At 42.0% G+C, this 22460-nt stretch overlaps 1 protein-coding gene across 4 annotated transcripts in view; it reads right to left on the reverse strand.

Annotated features, from left to right (window-relative positions):
• Nucleotides 1-22460, reverse strand: part of AFF3 (ALF transcription elongation factor 3) — a 580285-nt gene that overhangs the window by 465480 nt on the left and 92345 nt on the right. For 2 of the 4 annotated variants that reach the window (XM_077958869.1, XM_028832236.2), the window contains exons 3-6: nucleotides 21090-21164; nucleotides 18398-18518; nucleotides 16741-17053; nucleotides 16226-16611 (exon numbers count right to left, since the gene is read on the reverse strand). In XM_077958869.1, coding sequence (XP_077814995.1) covers nucleotides 16226-16611; nucleotides 16741-17053; nucleotides 18398-18518; nucleotides 21090-21164 — 895 coding nt within the window. The remainder of the gene's footprint in view (nucleotides 1-16225; nucleotides 16612-16740; nucleotides 17054-18397; nucleotides 18519-21089; nucleotides 21165-22460) is intronic. The other 2 variants (XM_077958872.1, XM_077958871.1) reach the window with 1 other exon arrangement.

The following is a 22460-nucleotide window of genomic DNA, read 5'->3' on the forward strand; positions in this document are numbered from 1 at the left end:
TTCAGTGACCACTATGAAGTCCTTAAACACTTTAGTATATATATATTTACAATCCTGCATTAAATGTAATAGGATTTACAAGCCTCTGTTGTGAGGAATAAAACCAAAAACCTCAAGAATTACGGAGTTTTGTTGCACAACAATGTGAACAGACTTAACACGATCTAATTGTTCATTTCAAATAGTTAGGATGGTGGGGCCTGTTGGGGAAGGGAGAGCATTAGGAGATATACCTAATGTAAATGACGAGTTAATGGGTGCAGCACACCAACATGGCACATGTATACATATGTAACAAACCTGCACTTTGTGCACATGTACCCTGGAACTTAAAGTATAATAAAAATAAATAAATAAAATAAAACAAAAAAATCAAAAAAATAGTTAAGATGGTAAATTTTATTTACTTTACATCTTTACCTACCACCAAAATTTTATTATGAAATTAAAATATCTTTAAATAACTGATGTTTGTCCATAAATTGTTCTACATCCTGCAAGGATTGGGAACTTGCCAATTTTTTTGAGCTGAGGAAGAAAAGGGGTGAAACTGGATCTTCAGGAGGATTCCCCAGATAATGCTACTTAGGGTTTATGAAAGAAAAATTGAATCAGTGGACACTCCGAAGGTAGGAAAGTCAGCATGAAAGTGAAATATTTAAATAGGAAGGTAGCAGTAAAATTGGGAAGAATATGAGAGCCCTTTGAGAAGAGCCATCAACAAGGTATGGATACGGTATGGATACAGAAAAAGAATCCAAGACAATTCCAGGATATCGAATTTCAGCAAGAACATGGTACTTACTGTTATGGTCAACCTGAGTTGAAACCAAGAAAATGAAAATGCCCAGGGAGCAGCTGGAAAAAGGAGACCACAGTTTAGATGCTGAACCACCACGACCCCCAAAGATAACAAGCTGTGGTACATGCCAGAACCATAGGCTCAAACGAGGCCCCGCTGCAACCAATCTCTACCAACCTTTATCATCAGTGGAGCCATCATCACGTTCTCCCAGAGAGACCACCCTGCTCACCTGCCCCTACCCAGTCTTCACCTGAGGTTTACTCAAGCGGGGAGAAGGGATTAACAGAGGAAGGTGAAAACAATTTCACTTCAAATTTGATGAGACTAAAGAAATTTCTGGAGGGCCAGATCTCTTCTGAAAATTTCCCTGGCTCTAGGGAGACAGAAGAGTCAAGCCCTTCACACACTTAATGGCCTTCCGGATTCTGACAATTGTTGATCTTCCTTCCATGTTTGGGTCTTAGCATTGCAGGAAACTCACAAATTCTCATGTGATCTGTGCAGAAGGTCATTTGGTGTCTCCAGATCCATCTCTGCCGTGTTCCTCTCGATAAAACAGCAGATTAAATGAACGCTTGCTGTTCAACATTCACGAGACCTGCAAGTGTCTCCTCTCTGTTGCCAGACTTAGAGGGAAAAAAGCTGAGTCAGAATGTCATGATTTGAAGTTGGAGAATCTTATTGGGATGTATAGCATTTCTTAAAAAAGGAGATGAAGAAAAAGAAAACTGAGGTTTTTAAACTAAAACCTTCAGAACCTTTTCACAAAATGGGCCGGGCGCAGGGGCTCATGCCTATAATCCCAGCACTTTGGAAGGCAAAGGTGGGCAGATAACTTCAGGTCAGGAGTTCGAGACCAGCCTGGCCAACATGGTGAAACCCCGTGTCTACTAAAAATACAAAAATTAGCCAGGCGTGGTGGCGCGTACCTGTAACCCCCACTACTCAGGAGGCTGAGGCAGGAGAATTGCTTGAACCCGGGAGGCGGAGGTTGCAGGAAGCCAAGATCATGCCACTGCACTACAGCCTGGGCAACAGAGCAAGATTTTGTCTCAAAAAAACAAAACAAAAAAACAAAACAAACAAAAAACCTTATCATAAAATGTTTCAGTCTTGACAGATTAAATGGAACTTTTCCACTTACAAGAAGCATAGCCAATTTCAAGGATTAAAAAAAAGGAACCTGGAAAACTGAATTTATTTTCACTAGAATGTATACATTTAGAGTATCTTCCTTATCTCTGTCCTTTAAATTTAAGCTTAAACATTTATTTTTCATTTAAAAAGTAAGCATCCTTTAATTTCCAATCTAAGGAAAGAATGGTTTACTTAAAATTTTATTTATTTATTTATTTACTTCTGCTAGCTATTTAATCTGTGAAATACAGCTCAGAAAAAAATACAGTCATAAAACCTGTTGGTATAAAGATAAGCAGTTTATTTAATATCTAATTAAATGTGGTCACCAGAGAAATCACAGCTTATGAAACTTTATCAGAAAAAGATTAATCCATTTCAGGCTTAACCCAAATGTCATAAGAGAACTCATGAATTTAGATAGGAATCCACTTATTATCCAAAGACATTTTCATATCAAGTAAGGAGAGCCTATATTACTAACTATATTTATACTTTAATCAAATTTATACACTTTGTAGCTATCACTGATTTTGGGCACAATTATCAAACTAGAATAAGATAATAGGGAGCCTTTCTGTATTTATCAAAAATTTCTAGAATGTTCTAAAACACTTTTAGTTTATAGACCCCATTCCTTCAGAAATTAAAAATATTAGACTGTCATTTTAACTGAAAAGCAATTCCACAACTAACTACTAAACACCTATTAGGTCTTGGGCTCAGGTGTTAAGAAAATGAGGATGGAGAAAATGATTCCTTCCTTTAAAGGGCTCAGAAAGTCATAAGCTAGATACACCCTTAAATAACCACTGATAAAAAGTAATGACAACCATAAGGCAGGGGTTGCTTGTTTTTCCCCAATATCTAGTCATGTCTGGACACACGGTGACCCAGCTTAAAGACCTCATGTCCCAGACTAAAGCTATAGCCAAGTGATCTCTGGCCAGTAGGGTGTGAGAAAAAGTAGTTCCTGCTCCTCCAGGCTGCACCTCTATGGGCAGGATATGCCCTCCCCTTTCTGTTCCTTCTTCCTGATGGCTGGAAGGGAATACGGACCATCTTGGATCACGTGGATGAGACTAACACTCCTGTAGGTGGCAGAGCAACAGAATAAAGGGAGCCCAATGTCACAGAGTAGAACCAGCACACTGCCTCAGATTGACAATGATAGAAAAATAAGCTCTTGTCTTGTATATAAACCACTGTTATTTGGAATCTATCCCATGCAACAGCCCAATGCTCTAATTAATATGTAATAGAGATGCTTCTTTTTCTAAGGATTTTTGGTACTGAAAAATGCCCCCTTAAAAGAAAGAACCAAAATTGAATAGAATAAGCAAAGAAAAGTTTAATTTCTAACTTTTTCATGAAAAATAACACCTTTGATTATGACAATAAATTAATCTTATAAATTACAAAATAGAGATTATAATTAAAATCTTGTAAATTCTCAGAAAAGAATAATTTAAGTACTCATTGGGGGGCATAATTTTAAAAATAAAACTATATAACCACATGCTAGAACTAATTTTAAAAATTAGAAAACTAGAAACTAAAGATAAAATATACAAAAACTAAAGACAAAAATAATATACAAAAACTAGAGAGAGTTGGAAACAAAACGGACACAAAATACAAGAAAGGCTTAGGAAAGTAAGAGTGAATGTAACTAAAAATACAGATCAAAGCAATTAGAGAGAAACTAATAGATATGAAAGAAAGACAAAAATGATTAAGCATAAGGGTAGATTCAGTAAGGGACAAATCAAAAACAGTTTGTGCAGATAATGTGTAAAACCTTTTTTTTTTTTTTTTTTTGAGATGGAATTTTGATCCTGTTGCCCAGGCTGGAGTGCAATGGCACGATCTCAGCTCACTGCAACCCCCATCTCCTGGGTTCAAGCAATTCTCCTGCCTCAGCCTCCTGAGTAGTGGGGATTACAGGCGCCCATCACCACGCCCAGCTAATTTTTGTATTTTTAGTAGAGATGGGCTTTCACCATATTGGCCAGGCTGGTCTCGAACTCCTGACATCAGTTGATCCGTCCGCCTCGGCCTCCCAAGGTGCTGGGATTACAGGCGTGAGCCACTGCTCCCAGCCACACTTAATCTTTTGTTTTAAAAAATTCCCTGAGCTAGAACAAACTGATATGCAGACTGAAAGAATACTCTATGTTTCAGGAAATGCATTAATACTGAGACATATTTTGGTTAAGCTTCAGAAATTCCAAATAATTCTTTAGGGACTCAAATAGAAAGAACAAATGACCTGTAAGAGCAAACAGAGTGGGTATCTTAAAAGATATCAAAGTTCAAGAGAGGCTCCAAATTCGATGAAACCGAAGAAACAGAAAGAGAGAGGTAAAAAAGTGAGACACTGTCATCTGAAATGAAGCTCAATTCATGTTTGTTAGTTTTTTTTTTCCGGACAGTGAGATTTGAGTTGATTTTTAAACTTCATTTTTCTTCATTATCCAAATTATCTAAATGAGCATGTAACCTGTCAGTATAAACAATTCAAAATTAGAAAAATATCAAAAATAAGATGGAATGCAAATATCCCAAAGACCAATTTCCAAAGATTACTATCAGTTTTTAGTAAGAGGAACGGGCCTTGAAGGACTAATCTGGTGGGAAAACTAGAAAAGGATATCACTCCAGGCAGAAGCAAAGACAGAAAGGCATGAAAGAAAATGACGGTTTCAGGAAATGGCAAGAGGTCTGGTAAGTGGATGGAGATCGAGCCTGGGTCAGATTACATGCTATGCTTGAACCTCATTCTAGTGTTCTTCTTTATTTTTGTCACTGATCTGCCTGACATCATTTGAACCAGTGAAAGTAGGGTGCACCCTACCTATATCTGAGGTACAGAAACTCAAGTCCAGACCTCTAGGCTGTCCTAGAAGATGACAGCCCAAAGACAAACGAGAAGGGGCCTGTCCTCAGGAAATCTGTGAGATCAGATGACACCAAAGAAAAATACATAATAATATATGGTAATTTAATACATGTGGACATTATGGGAATTGAGAAGAAAGGAAGCACTTTGGGGGCTGGAGCAGGCGGTGGAAGCGGTAAGACTTGCACTAGGGACTTGAAGGAAGGACAGAGCATCTTAACTTAAGATTTCCAGTTTCACAAGACATTGTCTTCATAGGTGACTCCTACCTACGGCTATAATTCCATAAAAAGAAAGCATTTTTTTTCTTGCTGAAATTATAAAAAAAGGATGGACTAATAAACCAATTATGTTGGGATTTGACTATTTAAAAAACAAATAACTAAAGTCTTATATCAAAACAAATTTCAGATAGATAACTTTTCATCTATTTATTTTATAGTTAGATTGAACTATGTTAGATTGAACTCTAATCTTTGGTAACCGTCTTTGTAACCATACTAACAAAGGAAGAGATCAAAAAGGAAGAGACAGAGATACAAAATTTGATTTGTCCACCAAGAGCAAAGGTTAATCAACAAACTGGGAAAACTGTTTACAATGTAATTAGGAAAGATTGATTCTCTTAATATTTAAACAACTCTTAACTCAGTGAGAAAAAATACATATAAACACTTCAACAGAAAAATGGGTAAAGGATATGAACAAAAAATGCACAAAGGTTTATATATGAGAATTGCTCACTTTGGAATTATAAATTGGATGTCTAAGAATTTTTCTTAGGAACAAATCACACATATATACAAAATTTACTTAGCCCCTCATTGCAGAATAATTGGTAATAGTGAAAAAACCGAAAACAGCTTAGATGACCACTAAAAGGATTATACAAATAAACTATAGGATAAAATCACTGAAGTAGTTCAAATAAATGAGATGCTGAACCACTAAAGACCACACACTGAATGTTGCCAAAAACTGTATAATAACATGGGAAAGTGGTTACAATAAGTAAGGAAAATAAATTAGATAATAACCAAATATAATAGCTTTAATCCCAATTTAATCAGAAAGACAAAGTACAGAAAAAAGACCAGAAGGATCTGCTCTTTAACCAAAACATTAAATGTGATTATTTCCAGGTTATACAACCACAGGTGATTTTTTTCTTCTTTATGTTCTTTTTTTTTTTTTTTTTTTTTTTGAGACGGAGTCTCACTCTGTCTCCCAGGCTGGAGTGCAGTGACAGGATCTCAGCTCACTGCAAGCTCCGCCTCCCGGATTCACGCCATTCTCCTGCCTCAGCCTCCAGAGTAGCTGGGACTACGGGCGTCCGCCACCACGCCCAGCTAATTTTTTTTGTATTTTTAGTAGAGACGGGTTTTCACCGTGTTAGCCAGGATGGTCTCGATCTCCTGACCTTGTGATCTGCCCACCTCGGCCTCCCAAAGTGCTGGGATTACAGGCATAAGCCACCGTGCCCGGCCCTTCTTTATGTTCTTAATGTTATCTAAATTTTTATGATGAAGACCTATTACTTACAAAATCTTTGCTGTCCTGTGTGGCAAAACTTCCAGAAAGACTGTATGTAATGTCTCTAATGCCTCTTCTTGTTTCTCTCTCAAACCCAAATAGACATTGGCCCCAAAAACTCTCATCAAGGGAAATGCTAACCTCCATGTTACTAAGCCTAACACAGCAGAGGTGACACTGGTAATAACTCCCTTCCCTTCTTGAGACCCCCCTTTCCTCATGGCTTCCCAATGCTATCCTCTGTTTTCTTCCTACCTACTGATCCCTTCTTATCTTTTTTGCTGGTTCCTTCCCCTCAGACTGACCCCTTTAGGTAGGAACACACCACAGCTCAGCCCTCGTCACCTGCCCTCACTCCCTGGGTTACGACATCCAGGCTCAAGGCATTAGATGCCACGCGTATGCTCACAACTCCCAAATCTACACCTCTAACCCAGATATATATTTCCTTCTCCAAACTCCAGACTTGTGGGTCACCTCCACTTGGATGTCTAACAGACAACTCAAACTCAATAAGCCTAAGTAAGCAAGAGAACTCTTGCTCTTGCCCCCAAAACCTGCCTCACACATAGTTTTTCTCATCTCAGTTGATAGTGACTTCTTCCTTTCATTTGCTCAGATCAAATATCTGTACTCAGTTCCTCTGTCTGTCATCCAAGCTGTCAGCCAATCTTACTGGCTCTCCTTCAAAATACATAGAGAATCCAATCTTACCACCTTTGCTGTCCCCATGGCCCCAGCAACTATCACCTTCCCTAGATTAGCACAATAACCTGCCAAGCCATGTTCCACTTCTCCCTTGCCCCAATACAGCTCATTCTCTGTGCAACAGCCAAACCAATTCTTTTTGTACCTATGTCAAATCATGACACTCCTCTGCTCCAAACCCTTCAATGGCTCCCAATTCTCACAGTAAAGCCATAGTCCTTACCGAGGCTTGGCAGGCCTTGTAAGACGTGGCCTCCCCTGCCACTTCTTCTACCCCATGCACGCTGCTGGGTAAGGACGCACATTCCCACTCAGCCTTCGCTCCAGCTCTCCATCCCACTCCACCTGGCATGTACCTTCTCCTCGCCATGTCTTCCTGGCTAACTCTACCAAGTCCCGGCCTCACTGTCCTCTTGCTCACATCTCACTATCTCAATGCAGTGACCCAGCCACCCTCTCAATGCTGCAGCCAGCTCCCACCCTCCACCCCCATGGGCATCCCCAGCCCTCTTTCCCCTGCTCTGCTTTTTCCTCCCTCCATACCACTTACTGTCAACGGCCAAAGGGCTAAAAATCAAAATTCTAACAGGAATTCAGGTAGGCTATGGTGACACAGGAAGGCTCCTCTGACTTTAATGTCTATCTGGTAAAGGGCGGCGTGATCCTGTGTGAGGGACTGTCCTGAGGGACACAGTAAGGACCTAGTAGGTACAAATCAGTCATCAGAGATGGATGAAAATGAAATCGCCAGCAATTAAGAAATCCCAAGGGCACGACCAAAGCTAAGAAGCGTAAGTTACAGAAGGGTTGATTTGTCCATCAGCATAAGGGTCAGAGCTGCTCAAAGACAAAAAAGGCACCGCAGGAGGGCACAGTCCCCTTCTGCTGTGGGGTTTCAGTGTAGCAGCATGAGCCTCAGCAGGGATGCCACAGAGAGCATCGAGCATCCCTCGGGGGACAGAGGTGGCCTTCGTCACTGATGGAGATATCCAAGAATGAGGGAGGAGGTGGGCAGAGGGCCTGTCTATACTTTTTGTCAGGGCTTATAGAAATAGCTGAATGCATACATCTTCCTATCTTCTGCTGTTAATCCTTTTGTTACACACATAAGGGGTCAACCGTTTAGTGTGTATTAAACACATGCCAAGGCCTATATGGACACAGATGCCATTCCTGAAGGTTATGTCCGTCAGACAACAAATACACAGGGCTCAGGAGACATACACAGCTTATGCTCGCCAACATTACGAAACAACGCGGCGTTCCCACGAATAACTGAATGAGGAAATGTGACAGAAACAGGATTGGTGAAGTACCAAACGGCATGCAGAGACAAACGCCGAGAGACATTCTGGGAAACAGCACCCCACGGGGCCAACGGGTGTTTCTAAGAACTCCGCATATTTTAGGCCTTTTGTACGTTAAAACCTAGTTCATGTGGCAGACAGGCTGGAAATGTGGGCTCTCTCCTACATTGCTCTGCTCCCCTCATCACCCTCCTCATTCCCACATCATCTTGTGGCCAGAGAACACGACCATCTGTGGGAGCACACGCACAGCACACCCGCACACACTACCCCCGGGCAAGGACTCCTGCTCATGAAAATCAAACAAAGAAGAACAAGGAAAAAGAGGCAGAGGACGTAGCGTCCCACTCAGAGCACTGCCTGTTAAGTGTTTGTTTCTGAGGCCAGCAGCTAGCTCTAAGATTTATTTTACATGTGCTGTGTTTACATACATCAGTAAATACGGTTTCTATTTCGCTTTGTAACAGCAGCTATAAATTATATGTTGGAAGCGTTTGGCTCCTCTCTTCCCATAAAGGTCTGGCAGGGATTACCGAGGCCCCAACACGGGGAGGCCCAGGATTGGTGGGGAGCACCTTCTTTCATCCATATCCTTAAATTAATTAACTCATCCAATAAGCATCTATTGAGAACAAACCATGTGCCAGGAACCATTAGAGATGCTTCAATAAGCAGCACCGTAAAAAAAGGAACAAAATAAACAAAAATCCCTGGTTTTGTGGAACTTATAATCTAGTGAAATTCATCCACCTCTCTTCAATTTCTACATTCAGAGCTGTCAACCCATCTGGGGTTGGACACAGGAGCAGGTAAATGCGAAGGAAACAGAGCCACTATAAAAAACTACAGGAATTATTATGAGTGTGAATTGTTTCTGAAGGCTTACTACCTGCCAGCCACTGTGCTAAGCACTGTAAGTACTAACTCATCTAACAGTCATAAAAATGCTATCAGTAGGTTCTACCAAGATTCTGTCACAGATGAGGCAACTGAGGCACCCGGCCATCTGGCCAGGAAATGGAGTGAAGAAACTCAGACGTTCCAGCTCTAGAACCCACACTCCTCGCTCTGCTCTAGAATCGGGCCACTTACAGCAGAGAGAGGGGTTCCAGTCAGTATCACTTCCAGAGGCATCTCTCGGTCCCACAGCCCACCCTTTAGTCAGAACAGCAACGGGAGTATCCAGGCATGGTCCACGGGTGCCTGTCACACGCGTAGCTATGGAATGGGATCTGCGAACAGCACCAGGGAGACTCCATTTTCATCTACTGTAAATGTATTGCTAATGCCGGTTAATCATGTGGAGATAAGTGATCCTACTGCTCAGCCCAATTAAACACACTATTTAAATACACTGTGGCTTCAAACAGATCTGTCTCAACAAGTCATTCTAAATGCTTACTCTGTGAACATTTTACTACTTGTCCTCAGCTCCAATTGTGTTTATTTAGCATTTCATTTGATTAATAAAGCTCTCATGTGATAGGTTCCCCTATAGATAATAATAGCTCAGAAAAAAACAAATACACAGAAAAAGAGAGAAAAGGTGATCTCAGACTGGAAAATAAAATCTCAGGAGGGGGTTAGCATCAAATAAGGAAGAATCACGCTACTCAGGCTTTGTGATATTGATCCAGGATAATCTTGGTTTTCAAGATTTTAGTTATGTCTAATACAAAGGAACTTTCAGAATTTCCTCTCTCTCTAGCGCGCGCACGCACACACACACACACACACACACACATAAAATCACTCTCAACAATATACTCGCTTTTCTATTTTGTTTGCTTTTCTTTCAAAGGTGTTTAAATAACAGAAATGTAGCCAATATTTACCAAACGCTTACTATGTTACCACTGTGCTAAGCACATTACATACGTCTCATTCACTCCCCGCTGCTGCAGTAACTCTGCCAAGCAGGTATCATTACCATGCTCTCCACCTCACACATAAGGAAACTGAGGCCCTGAAGAAGTAAACCACTTGCTCCCCGTCACTCGGCTGACAGGTAGCAGGCCCGGTGCTTGCTGGTCTCCATAGCTGCACCCATTCCACAGCATTCTACCTCTTCCCTGTGTAGCTGAAAGACTGCACAAGATTTCTGACCAAAGAGAGGATGAAATACACAAGAAGAGGCTTTTCTCACGAAACTGGAAGAGTGATACCTCCTTTCTGGGTGGCAGAAATACAGGATCACACGTCACTTTCAACTGACTCCAAACGCAGAGGCCCGGGGGTTCCTGAGCAGCTCCAGGTGCGCAGCTCGGGCCCAGGAGGCTGCAGCTGAAGGGAGAGCAGCCCTGTAACCTGTTCAGACGCTCTCCGGGGGAGAAAGCTTTCTGAGAACTGAGAAAGCATGGAAAATAAAGTGGGCTTGCTAATAATCTCCCTCCAGGTCCCGCCCTCCACGCCTCCCGGTCAGTGGTGGTTTCCCACCCTTAAGGCTAGAAAACTTGGCTTAATGATGTAAATCTGAAGAAGCCCAGAGAGGAAAGAGAAAGGAAAAGGTCTCTAGCACCTTCACACAACAGGATACATTGGAATGCATTTTCTTCAAATTTCTCATCACAAGACTACAGAAACTGAAACTGAAGTTTTTTCATGTTAAGTACCTTACCTTTTTGTTTTGTTTTGGTTTTGGTTTTTGGTTTTTTTGAGATGGAGTCTCACTCTGTCGCCCAGGCTGGACTGCAGTGGCGCGATCTCATCTCACCGCAATCTCTGCATCCTGGGTTCAAGCAGTTCTCCTGCCTCAGCCTCCTGAGTAGGTGGGATTACAGGCATGCACCACCACGCCCAGCTAATTTTTGTATTTTTAGTAGACACGAGGTTTCACTATGTTGGCCAGGATGGTCTCCATCTCCTGACCTCGTGATCCACCTGCCTCGGCCTCCCAAAGTGCTGGGATTACAGGCGTGAGCCACCGCACCCAGTCCAAGTGCCTTACCTTTGAAGACCCCACTGGCCGACCATAAAAGGACTGGAAAATGTGGAAATATTTCCACTTGCCAGTCTTCATTACGACCTTCAGAATGACCCATCCAAACTACAGAAACCACGTGCTTCCCTCCAGCATCTGAGATCAAGGTCTGGGTCTCCGCTCTTCCAGGTATATGCAGTACAGGCACTCCACGTTCTAAGAGGACGGAAGCTGCCCATCGAGCAGACAGGAGGAAGCGCAGAGCGTAACCATCAGTGCTGTTGCTATGCCATGCTGTCCTGCTGGATGTGGCCTCCAACTGCCATGGGTGAGCGAGGGTGATGGGAAAGACGACACCACGACAGGTGGGGAAACTGAGTCTCCAGGCTTGCCACACCCCCTCATTTCTTCCAGGAGCAATCAGATAGAATACTTCAATTTGAAAACATTATACATCTCAAATGTAATTAAGAAATTCTACTGGCATGAATATGTAATGTACACATTGCTTTACAGATGCCTTTTTTGCCCGACAGGCTGGTGCCGACTTTAATTTGGAAGAAATCCATTTTCATACAAAGGTAACCAAGAGTGACAGGAAATAGGAAGCCTACATCATTTATCTTCTGTGAACTTTAGAAAAAATGAGTTAATTGCTTTTCTAGGAAGCTATTTTATGGAATCACAGCGCTTCATCTTTCTATTCTTTTTCATGGCATAAACGGCGATTTTAAAATGCCCTTCATGAAAATTCTATGATTCATCAATACATCTTAGACTATTTAATTACTTATTTTAACAAATAAAATTCTGATCAACCACAAATGGTTTCTCTGTTCTTATAGATAAATTATCAACCACTACGAAAACATCTAGGATATCAGAGTCTACTGACTGATACTCAAATTCAGGTGTCCCTTTCCTTACCACTGACTAAGCTATGGGCACCAGCTCCTGGCTTCCTTTGCTCCCCTGGCTTATCAAATGAATTCTGTTCCCAGCCACTGGAGCCCTCTGCAACAGCAGTTTCAAACTATCACTACTTATTAAATTGCAAACAGCAAACTATAATGTGTAGGTTTTGGAATATACCGCTGGAGCTGTAACTTGTCAAACCACCGACTGCAAAAGGCCCAGGGCACTCCTGTGTTGTCTCACTGGCTCTGCATGTTAGGTTTTGCACGCCACTGTCCTATTTTTGTGCCCTGGCCCCATTACCTAACATATACATACGTATTTTTAAATTCTACCAAGTGTAGGCTAATATAACTTTTTTCCAAATCTAAAATGATCATCTTAGTAATGATTTTATCTTATTCCATGAGCCAAAGACAGATACACTATGAAGTTAATGATGCTTACGCCTCAGGGTCTCCAAGGCCCAGGGGAGTTGGGGGTGGGGTGGGGTGGGGGTGGTACTGTGTTCACACAGTTACATTTTTTTTGAAATAATGGCAAGGGTGAGATATTTTCTATTCCTTTATTCCTACAGAAGGTCCCCAAGACTACGCAAATTTGAGGTCCCACAAAACTGTATCTGCCTCTCTAGGTTAACTGTCCCCAGTGTTTGGATCTGGAATTACACGTTGAGCACAAAATATTAATTTGTGTGTGCGTGAAACAAAAAATAATTCACTTCAGTCCGAAATAAAATTCAGTGTGCCGGGCCCTAGAACATTCTAGAGGGCCTGCTTTGGCCATTCGTTAGTCCCTGGTCTCTCACCTAACTGTAGACACCCTTCCAGGGGGCACTCCCAGGGAGGCTCACTTAATGAGGGGCGGTGTTCAGAATAAAAGAGTCAGCTACAACAACGAAAATATGTTTTTCATTAAACACAAAACTGAGTCGGGAAAAGCCAGCCAAGAGGCAGGTGTATGAGTTAAGGAATTCTCTTGAGGTCTTTAACTTCCACATCAAATTGCACTGGATTTTTCTGCACTAATTACCTATTATTGAAGACTCAGGAATTGTTGCAAATAATTTGCCATAGCAGCAGGTAGGGTGCCGATGTTGTAAGGGAAAGAATGAAGAGTTTATGACGTGTAAAACCAGGCAAAAGGGATTCAGATTTTCCCAATTTTTAAAAATAATACAGAATTGTTTTTCTACTACAAGGGTAATGAAGGTGAGGGAATTTTCCTAGGACTAAAAGGCCAATTTTAAACTTAATTTGGACTGTAAATGAGAGAAACTGCAAATTAAAAGCTATGTGCTGGAGTCTAATTTATTCAGTTAATGTAAATTTCTTGGAGGCAGAGATTACATCTTACAATAAAAAAAAAAAAAAAAACCCATTCTCATCGCATTGCACCTAGTCATTAATCTGATTTTCTCATGAGGAATGTACCTATACAATGCCAAACAGCTATTTTTGCATGACCCTCCTTGTTTCTATGTCACTTTTACCTAACCCTTCCAACCCCCAAATTCTTCACACTGTGATAAGTCTTGCTCTGTAGCTAACATCCTGAAACACCATAGTCAAGTAATAACCTTGTAGGTCACTTTCTTTGGAAATTTCCCTGAAAAACACCTTCTCTACCTCACTGGAAATTAATGTCTGTACTATTGAGAGGAGATTTTCACACCTGCAGTATCTTTATTTTTAAAAATATTCACATGAATATTTTTGAAATGGTTTGTCACATTAAATTGTTTTACCTCTTTTAAAAAATAAAAATATTTATTCCCTCAAAAGTAAAATCTGGTTGATAAAATTCTTCGGCTTCTATGTGATGATTGTGAATTTTATTTTCTCACTTAATTTTTGTAGAGATGGGGTCTCACTATGTTGCCCAGGCTGGTCTTGAACTCTGGCCTCAAGCAATCCTCCCACCTCAGCCTCCCAAAGTAGTGGGATTACAGGAATGAGCCACTGTGCCTGGCCTGATTGTGGATTTTATTGGAACAGACTATAAACATTGAATAATGTGCCTGCAAAAGAATATTTCTTAATTTTCTCTTGGAATACTGTCAACAAAAATCTCTGAGTTTGAAGGGTAGAAGTAACTTACTACTCGACTGCTAACTGTGAAATTTAGTCATGTTTTTATTGTGGGAGTGAGCCCAGACTAGTGTTATAAGGTTCAAATTACAATATTTCTCCTAATATGCAGTGCTTTTTACTAAAATAAATACTGCACCCCCCTTCACCAATTAAAAAAAAGAACCCACCCACCAATTTTTAACTTTGTTCTACAGACAACACCTCTTATCTCTTCTCTATCAAAGAATGATTGGCCTTTTGGAAATATTCAGGACAAAATGTTAGGAAGAGGGCAGGCTCGCTAGTTCAATGTCACTGCATATAGGGGAAATGGAACACTTCCCATAGAAAAGCTCTGATTTCTCTCAGCACGAGTCTCTGTCTGAGGCATCCCCTGCTCTCTCTGCTAACCAGACACTGTACACAGCATGTTCTTTCCAATCTGAGTCCTCAAAGGGCATCCTGAAAGTGTCCAGGTTATTAATGACATACCCAAAAGCCTCATAAAAACTGCACAGTTATCTGCTTAAGGCTTTACTGGCAATCAAAAATTCATCTTTTTTGTTTTAACTAGAGTTTTATGAACTCACTGAATTCCAAAATAAACAAACATGTAAATTATTACCTAATAAATCTGAAGTTTCTCTGGTAGATAAAAACCATTTTAACAAGAAGTCAATTGAGACTGAAATAATGCAGGGATTCCTGGTGGCTGTAAAAGTCAGTCACCACTGCTTAAGGATACACCGGAATTTATTTGCTGCTACCAGTCATTTGATGATGATGAATCAAACAGCCTGATGAATTCGGTTTTGTAAGGTGTTATGTATGTGTGTTTCCTACAAACTTTTAAAAACATAAATGCCTCTAGAAATTACATTTTGCTTCCATTAATTCCAAGTGAACATTTTCTAGAATCTATCATAAAAGTGTAATTAAAAAAAAGTTACGGTATACATGTCACTTAATTTTCTCTGCAAAACCAGTGTAAACATCTCATAGATTAAAAAAGAGGTCTCCTCTAAGGGTGATATGTTGATCTCCCTATCAGTCCATGGTGATCTCTGAGATGATAGTTCAGAAATGTTTAAGCTCAGTCTTGTCAAAAACGCAACAACAAATGTCAAATCATTGATTTCATTTGGTTATTAAGATACAAAGAATATTCTGGCCACAATGTTACTCAGTCTTTAAAGAATATGTTAAAAAGAAAAAACTGAACAGTTCCTAAGTATAATGTTCTAGAACTCACATTTAATTTTAGTTAGTATACCATATCACAGCGAAAAATATGTATGCATGGTCATATTTTTTTCTTCATGTACTCTTCACAACCATCATCAATTTGGAATACGGTCTGAGACAGGACAGGATTTCTAAAATATTTGAATAATTCACCATATTCAAAGTTGAATAATTTAAACAATTAATTTAAAAACTATTATGAGGTTTACTTGGTAAAGTTTGTGTTAAAATATTTCAAAACACAAAAATGTTAAAAGAGTTCTGGAAGTCTTTCACATAAAAATTTACCTATTTAGATACTGAAATTATAGCCTGTAAGTGCTTTTCTTATTTCTGAATCACTTATTCACTTATTTCTTAATTTTATTCATACCTCAGTGAACACTAGCTGTTCAGAAGAAAATCCTCAAACCATACTGAAGGGGACATTCCTTCCCTAACTAATACATACACACACAACTGCATTTGCTGGAACTCTAAAAATTTCATTTATAATAAATTTGAGATTTTTAAGACATCATTATGTAAGTCTGCCTCCCCTTTTAATGACGGCTACAAATCCTACCACATGAAGTCAACCCCATCACTGAAAAACAAGAAACACGGAAACTGAATTCACAAGGGTCAAGTTGCCACTTGTAACTACGCAGTTGCATGTGAACGGTGCCGATAAAGACTCACCTCCACCTGCTTGGGGATGCTGAACTTGGAGAGCTTGGCCTTGGCTCTGGCCGGCTCCGGCTTGCTGGCGGGGACTCCTCTATACGATGTGCAGTGCACGCTGGTTTCCGAAGGCGACTTCAGCTTAGGAGACTCATCAGGGGCCTGATCTTGGCCGTCCATCGGCCGCACGTACGCGGTCGGTTTCTGCTGGACCAGGCTGGGTTTTGAAGCTAGGGATGGAGGAAAGTTCTGAACACAGTGTCCGCTGCTGCTGTGCTTGGCCGCCATGGCAGGTGGTCTCTCCTGGGTCTGAAGGCCCACCTCCACATTGCATACTTGTTTGGCCCGTGGCTGCTGTCTGCCAACACCATCTCCAAGCAAGGTCCTGAGAGAGCCCTGTTGTGCTGAGTTGGAAGAAGAAGAAGAGGAAGATAAGGATGAGGGGCTCGATACACGGGGATTTTATTTTTTTATTAAGGTTCTCTGGGTTTTAGCAGATTTGTGCAAATTAAGCAAGCTGTGCCTGTGCTTACTTGCTCTCTGTTGGCCGTCGGAGGGTGGGTGCCCAGCCTTCTGCCAGCCCATAGTGCCTCTCTTAGTCTGCTGCACGGGGACAGCTGCTGGTGTGGAAGTTGTAGTGCTACCGATAGATGAGGGCTGGGTCTGGGCTCTTGAATCCGCAACAAAATGTTCATCGATCTTGTTCACAGGAGTCTGAGGAACCCCAGGTTTGGGAACTCCGACGAGATGACTCTGATTGGATCTATCAGTTAAAAAGTCTTTCATTTCATCATAATTGCCTAAAGTGTTCTGGATCCGGTTGGACAGTTCATCCCCCTTGTTAGTCTGGAGAAAGAAAAACATATCCACGCTATTGTTAGAGACAACAGAAACACGGGAGATAATGGACAGGTGCCCTTATCAATCACAGAGTCAGGGTTGTCACATGCGGAATGAGATCTGAGAGATGAAATCGAAATCCTCATCGTCTCTGAAGGTGTCTGTCAGTACTTGGGGATGCAACAGGATAGGAAGCCTATAATGGCCTCGGGGTGCATAAAAAGGCATCTATCCGGCCAGGCACAGTGGCTCATGCCTGGAATCCCAGCACTTTGGGAGGCCAAGGTGGGCAGAATACCTGAGGTCAGGAGTTTGAGACCTGCCTGACCAGCACGGCGAAACCCTGTCTCTACTAAAAATACAAAAATTAGCAGGGTGTGGTGTCGGGCTCCTGTAGTCCCAGCTACTCGGGAGACTGAGGCAGGAGAATCACTTGAACCTGGGAGGCAGAGGTTGCAGTGAGCCGAGATCGCGCCACTGCACTCCAGCCCGGGCGACAGAAGGAGACTCCGTCTCAAAAAATAAAAAGGAACAGGTGGATCGATCCTTGGTCTTGCGTGTGTTGCAGCTAAAACAGATTACCTGGAAATCAGGAAAATTAACTATTACAACTTTAAAAAATGACCTGGATTAAGTCTTTCTATGATTGGATTGTCCTGTAATTGTAGTCCCATTAGAAGTTTTACTTGAAAATTCAGATTTGGCTCAGGATTAGTCTAAATATCATTCTTGCCAGAAATCCAGAGTGACAGGCAAGAGATGTCAATGTGAAGCTTAAAGGAACAGGGGCTAAACGTGCAGGAAGCCGGAATAACCCAGAGCTCCACACAGCCTAAGGTATTTGTGAAATCTGGGATGACATTTCATTTTGGAAGCAAGGTTATATTTCTGGCCTTTGGTAAAAATGAGAAATAATCTTAGACTTTCTTTCTCATTAGCCCTAACAGGTACTCTAATCCTAGCGTGATCCATGTACGACAAATATGTAACACAACCTCCTTCTAATAGTGTTTGTTTTCCTACATCTGAGAAAACATAACAAATGGGATTGACCTTGATATGTTAATGCAGAGATGAAGTCTGTATTATTAATAAAAATCACAGCAAGCAGGTGTCAATAGTAAACAAAAGTTGCATGTTATTGAGGGAGTAGCCAGTAAAGCCATGTGAACCACACACCTCAATTTCTGGGGGAAGACCCTGCACTTGGTGGCTGAGCTGTCTTCCCCGGGCTGAACAGACAGAAGATGCAGTGAAGTGTGGTCGGACAATTCTTTTAGTCAAGGCCACCTTCACAGGGAGTGAGAGAAACAAGTGAAAGGTAGAGATGAACAACTGAAAACCATCTACCTTGTAGGGCTCACTGAAGAGAGAGTAACTAGAATTAAACGTGCCGTCATCCTGTTGAGTTTCTTGATTTCTTCTTTCTCGTTCTTTCCTCCGTAATGCATTTCTATCTGGCTCATAGACACTGCATCAGGAGAAAGAAGACAGAACAAGCACACACACAAATTAAACTGTAAAGCCCAACGTAACACTCATGTGAGTGCAGAAGTCTGGTTCGTGGACAAATGGTGATGATAACAAGAACACGGACAAGACAAAAGCCAGAGTAATCAGGCAGCGTGCTGGGGTGTCTAACAATTACATGCTTCGGGGGAAAAAGAATCCTCAGGACCAGTTCCAACCAGTACTAGGTTTCTCTTCCTGGTGTGTGAAAGAGGAACTATCTAAGCAACTTTGACAGGAGAAGACTGAACGTAATCTTAAGGCAGACGGTAATTACAGTGATGTGTAAATAGAAATTATGAGCATATTTTCTCTATGACAGAGCTTCTGAGTGTTATACGGGAATGCTCCTGTTCTTTTTCTTTCTTTCTTTCTTTTTGCATGGCTGTTTCTGTAGTGATTCTTTCATTAACTAGCTCCCTAAAGAGCTGTTAAAACTCCATGCTGCAGTGGTTTTCACAGTTATGAGTCTTCTTCTGATCTCTGTTAATCAGTCAAGTCGTCAAACGACTACTGAATCAATTCTTCCTTCTGATATATTTGACACTATCGCTCCTCCTAACTATGAAAAATGTGCCAGCAGGAAGGGGTGCAGGCAACGAGGGGAGAGAACGGAAATTGAATTATGTTGTGTCATCAAGGAACTCGGCCTTTTGTTGAAGAAAATTAATATCTATTCTCTCAAAATACAATTATGAAGTGGCCAGGCACCAGACAACTGGAAGAAATGAGGAAGAAATAAAGTGTTCCTTCCCCCTAATAAGGAGAAAACAAGGGGGCTAATTCAACTAGTGATGAGGAAGTGACCTGTTTACTGAAGGAAGGAAATGCACTTGTTTTTCTGGCTCCCTGGATAAAGAAATCTGGCCTCCATGTAGACAACAGAACCAACGCTACCCAACGAAAAGAGCTTACAGATCCCTTAAGATGAGCTCTGTCCTCGTTTCCCAGCAGAAGCAGGTGGGTTCAGTGACCTGGCCATCATTCTGCTTCCAGCTCCCACTTGGTCAGGTGGGCAGACGCTGAGCTGGGAGTCGGGACCCTCACCTGCAAAATGTGGTTCTCCCCAAATCAGCGACGGGGGATGGAAAAGGCACTCGGTCTCTTTACGCCTTAGTGACTTCATTATAAAGCAGGGGTGTTTCATGGCACTGTTATAAGGCTTAAATGTGAAGGTAATCTATAAAATGGCTTTGGAGTAGCTTTAGGTGCCACAGAATCCAACATATTGCTAATAAAATATTGCTAATAATAAAAGGATCGGTGGGTTCAAAGGAACTTATAAAAATTGTGATTTTTAAAAGCTAAATAATTATCTTTAGTAAAACAGAGAGTATTTGTATCATGTAGCTGTAGGGGACACACAAATTATTGTGAAATAAATATTGCTTATCCTAACTCTGCCCGCGTGGCTGGGGTGCACTTTAAATTTGCTGTGTAAGGGGTGATGCGATGCTAAACACGCTTCTGGCAAAGCTGCTGCAGCACCTAAGGCATTTAATTTAAATTTAAGATTAGGGAATGTAACGATATCCAGAACATGGAGCCTATTAGCATTTTAATTCATCCTTAGTATATTACCCACAGTTATTAGATTTGGGAGTCCAACCAGTGACCTTCATATAACGGGGACTGCAGCCTCTGGAATCTTCTACCAACTGGGAGGCTCACAGCTCTAACATCATGATCACTGATCACTAAGAACTCTCTGGGGTCGCTGTGGTGACTGACAGCGACCAGCCTAAGGAAGGTGGGAGATGGGAAGGACACTCTTATTCACAGAACCAGACTTCCAGTTCCCAGCAGAGGGTATGAAGGTCCTGCCCTGCTTGTGGACATCTGTAATATGAAACCCCGGCTTTCACGAACATTCCATGGATTTCAAATGGAGACTGCTCTGAGGACATATGACCCACACTGTGGATGGATATGAAGTAGTCTTTAATCAACAGGAGAATTCTAGTTTCATTATGAACTTCTAGCTTTTGGAACAATATTGACACCTGCAGTTAAAAAACAAAAAGCGGCCGGGCGCAGTGGCTCACGCCTGTAATCCCAGCGCTTTGGGAGGCTGAGGCGGGCGGATCACGAGATCAGGAGATCGAGACCATCCTGACTAACACGGTGAAACCCCGTCTCTACTAAAAATACAAAAAATTAGCTGGGCGTGGTGGCGGGTGCCTGTAGTCCCAGCTACTCGGGAGGCTGAGGCAGGAGAATGGCGTGAACCCGGGAGGCGGAGCTTGCAGTGAGCCAAGATCTCGCCACCGCACTCCAGCCTGGGCGACAGAGCGAGACTCCGTCTCAAAAGAAAAAAAAAAAAGGCTTGCACAGCATGCATCACAACTCTTCCCTCTTCCCATACACACAGGGACTCCCACACCCATGCTTGTTGCCCTCAGTCAGGTCAACTCAACCAGACACACAAGACCAGTGTGATGCACAGAGTGGCCTTATGTAAGATGGAGCAGGCAGGTGGTCATTGAGAATGATTTCGGGGCTTCTCAGAAAGCCCCCATGCCCAAAGTAATACCTCCTGCATCTGCTGGCTGATGACTGAAATTCCACAACTAGAGAGTCATTCCTCTGGTTTAAGATGTCTTCACCCCTGCAAGAAATATAAACAGCACAAGAAGGGGAAGCACTTTAAACCTGATTAGCCTTGAGGAGCTTAGCATGCACGAGTCTGTCCGCATATTTTCCAGAGGCCAAGGGGAAGGGATCCAGAATCCCAGAGGGGGCAGAACGGGAGGCAAGATGAACAAAGGAAGGGACCACAGCAGATGCAGCCCTGAAAACAGATTCATACACTCCACTTATTTTTCAGTGTGGCTTAAATGTTTAAGACAAAGGCAATAGGATAAAAACCAAAATGAATCAGGCAGACATCGGACCCAATACATTTCCAGGGTCTGGGAGCTGTGAGTCATGTCCTACTCTGAAGAAGTTGGAGGTGAGAGAAAAGAGGCTCCTCTTTAAACCTGCCTCATCCCCCAACCCCTTTAAGCTGAAAGATACCCCCAAAGCACTCCGAGATGCTTTCTAAAGCATCCAGATTGCTAGATAAAATCCACTAATGAGGTTCTACCCACATAACCAGCCTACAGCTCCTAAGACCAAGAAGGAGTGGACACCCTCAGGACCACTTACTCATAATCTATGAATGGAAATCCACTAGCCGTCTTTTCAGGGGCCGGCCATCCTGCTTGTGCCATGCTTCCACACCCTAAGGTGAAGCCAGGATGACCCAAAATGGCAACGTCCCCACTTCTTCAAAGGAGAGGAAAGGAAACTCGAAAAGAAAGGCAAGGTCTTCCCTTTGGTTTCTCTCCTCCTTCCTTGGTGGGCGGCTCTGTAGCCTCTACTGAGCTGCTTCTTAAAACTAACCCACCCATTCCTTAACTAGAACCACAAGCCCCCCCACCACATGTCATTTCATGGCTAGGGAGCTAAAATGTCACTTGCTTAAAGCGGCTGTCACTGTAAGAGAAAGGCTGGGCTTCCCACCCCCTGTATCTCCCTAAGTGTCTGAACTCTCACCTTTCCACCAATACTAAATGTTTTGACTCATAAAGACAGTAGCTTCTCGACAGTGAGCCCCCGTTCCACTAATTACAAGTGAAAATCGTGCTGGTGCTCACCAGCCTGCAGAGTGCCTCTCTCTTCATCTCTTGCCATGAAAGCTTAGCCCTCTTCATCCCTCTGCCATTTGAGCAATGTGAAGATCATGCTTTAAAAGCAAAGAAAGCTTTCCCCTGACAAGCTGAAAGTCAGGTCAGCTTCCCCTGGGATGGCTGACTTAGGTCTAAGAGAATTCCGATTCCCGGCATGCCGACATATACATTAAACTCAAAATATGCCACACGTTATGAGTTATGTTTCTTTGTTACCAGCAGATGGTAAA

Source organism: Macaca mulatta, chromosome 13 (genome assembly GCF_049350105.2).
Source record: "Macaca mulatta isolate MMU2019108-1 chromosome 13, T2T-MMU8v2.0, whole genome shotgun sequence".
NCBI classification, from domain to species: Eukaryota; Metazoa; Chordata; class Mammalia; order Primates; family Cercopithecidae; genus Macaca; species Macaca mulatta.